Source organism: Maniola jurtina, chromosome 17 (genome assembly GCF_905333055.1).
Source record: "Maniola jurtina chromosome 17, ilManJurt1.1, whole genome shotgun sequence".
NCBI classification, from domain to species: Eukaryota; Metazoa; Arthropoda; class Insecta; order Lepidoptera; family Nymphalidae; genus Maniola; species Maniola jurtina.
In genome coordinates this window covers 8309187-8310334 of record NC_060045.1, presented here as the reverse complement: position 1 = coordinate 8310334, position 1148 = coordinate 8309187, and the positions used below count along the sequence as shown (strand labels likewise).

Here is a 1148-nt window from a genome sequence, read left to right as displayed (position 1 = left end):
TAACCAAGTTGCAAACGTTTACTGAATATATACTTATTAAATTATTTTTTTAGAACAGACACAAAATATGACATTCATAATCTTATCTTAGTCATCTAAAATGTCATCATTACACTCCTGTTTCAACGGCATACTAGCACTCAGAAACTGAAGTTCAGTCAACAGATTCTTAACATTCCCGCTTCCTTCTAGATTCTTTTGTAATACATCAAGCCCCTCCATGTCTTTTTTGGCTACTTCACATACCTTTTCAACTGATGACAGTTCCTCTTCCTCAGCTGTTAATAAAGCTGCCATTAGTGCACTCTGTTCGACCCTCCTTTGTAAACTATGGACTTCCCTCTGCAGCTCTTCAAAATCCTCATCAGTTATCTGTTCAAGTTGAATCTCATCTTCAGGTAATAACACGTTATGAGGCACTTGTAACATAAGCGTGATTTCTTCATCTATTTTATCCAGACAGGGTCCTGCCCTCTCACAGTACATGCGCACAAGTTTCTCACAAGCTTCTGTTAAAGCAACGTTGTCTTCGTCGGTTGATTTCACTGATTTTTTAAGAAAAGACTCCATGTCCTTTACGCCGGACTGAATTTTCTGTTCGATCATTTGGCGCACTGCTATCTTGAATCGTTGGGCGCCGAAGCCGAAATGCTGTGTTTCATACTCCTCGTCGGTGCCACCAGTCCAAGGCTCTGTTTTAATCATTTTTGTAATTTTTCTTCTATCGTTGATGAGTGTTTTTGTTTATAAATTAAATCAACAACTTTTTAAAATTAAACTGAAAGATAGATGTCAACGGCCAAACATGACAGTTGAGACAGTTGACATCACTATGCAGAGTTGCCATTCATTATTTTGGTTTCACCCTAAAATACTTTGTTACAATAATAATTTATTAAGTATTTTAAAGTACGATATCATTTCACGTGTTTAAATATCATTTCACGATTCTAAATTTTAAGTCTTGTGACGAAGAAAATAATTGGGTGATAATTATTATTTTCTTCCAGTTTAACATAACTAGTTAATAACTCAGTCTCAATTGATACTTAGGCTGATCGGTACGGATGTTTTAAATGTCATAATCCAGCCCTGCTCTCATCCTGACACGTCCAGTAGTTTGAACCATGCGTTGATAGATGATCAGT

At 36.3% G+C, this 1148-nt stretch overlaps 1 protein-coding gene across 1 annotated transcript; it reads right to left on the bottom strand.

The window, feature by feature from the left end:
• LOC123873616 (protein MIS12 homolog) lies at positions 1–797 on the bottom strand. Its single transcript, XM_045918541.1, has one exon. It carries the CDS (start codon positions 703–705, stop codon positions 88–90), a length of 618 nt encoding a protein of 205 aa, XP_045774497.1. The 5' UTR covers positions 706–797; the 3' UTR covers positions 1–87.
• Positions 798–1148: the final 351 nt, after the last annotated feature.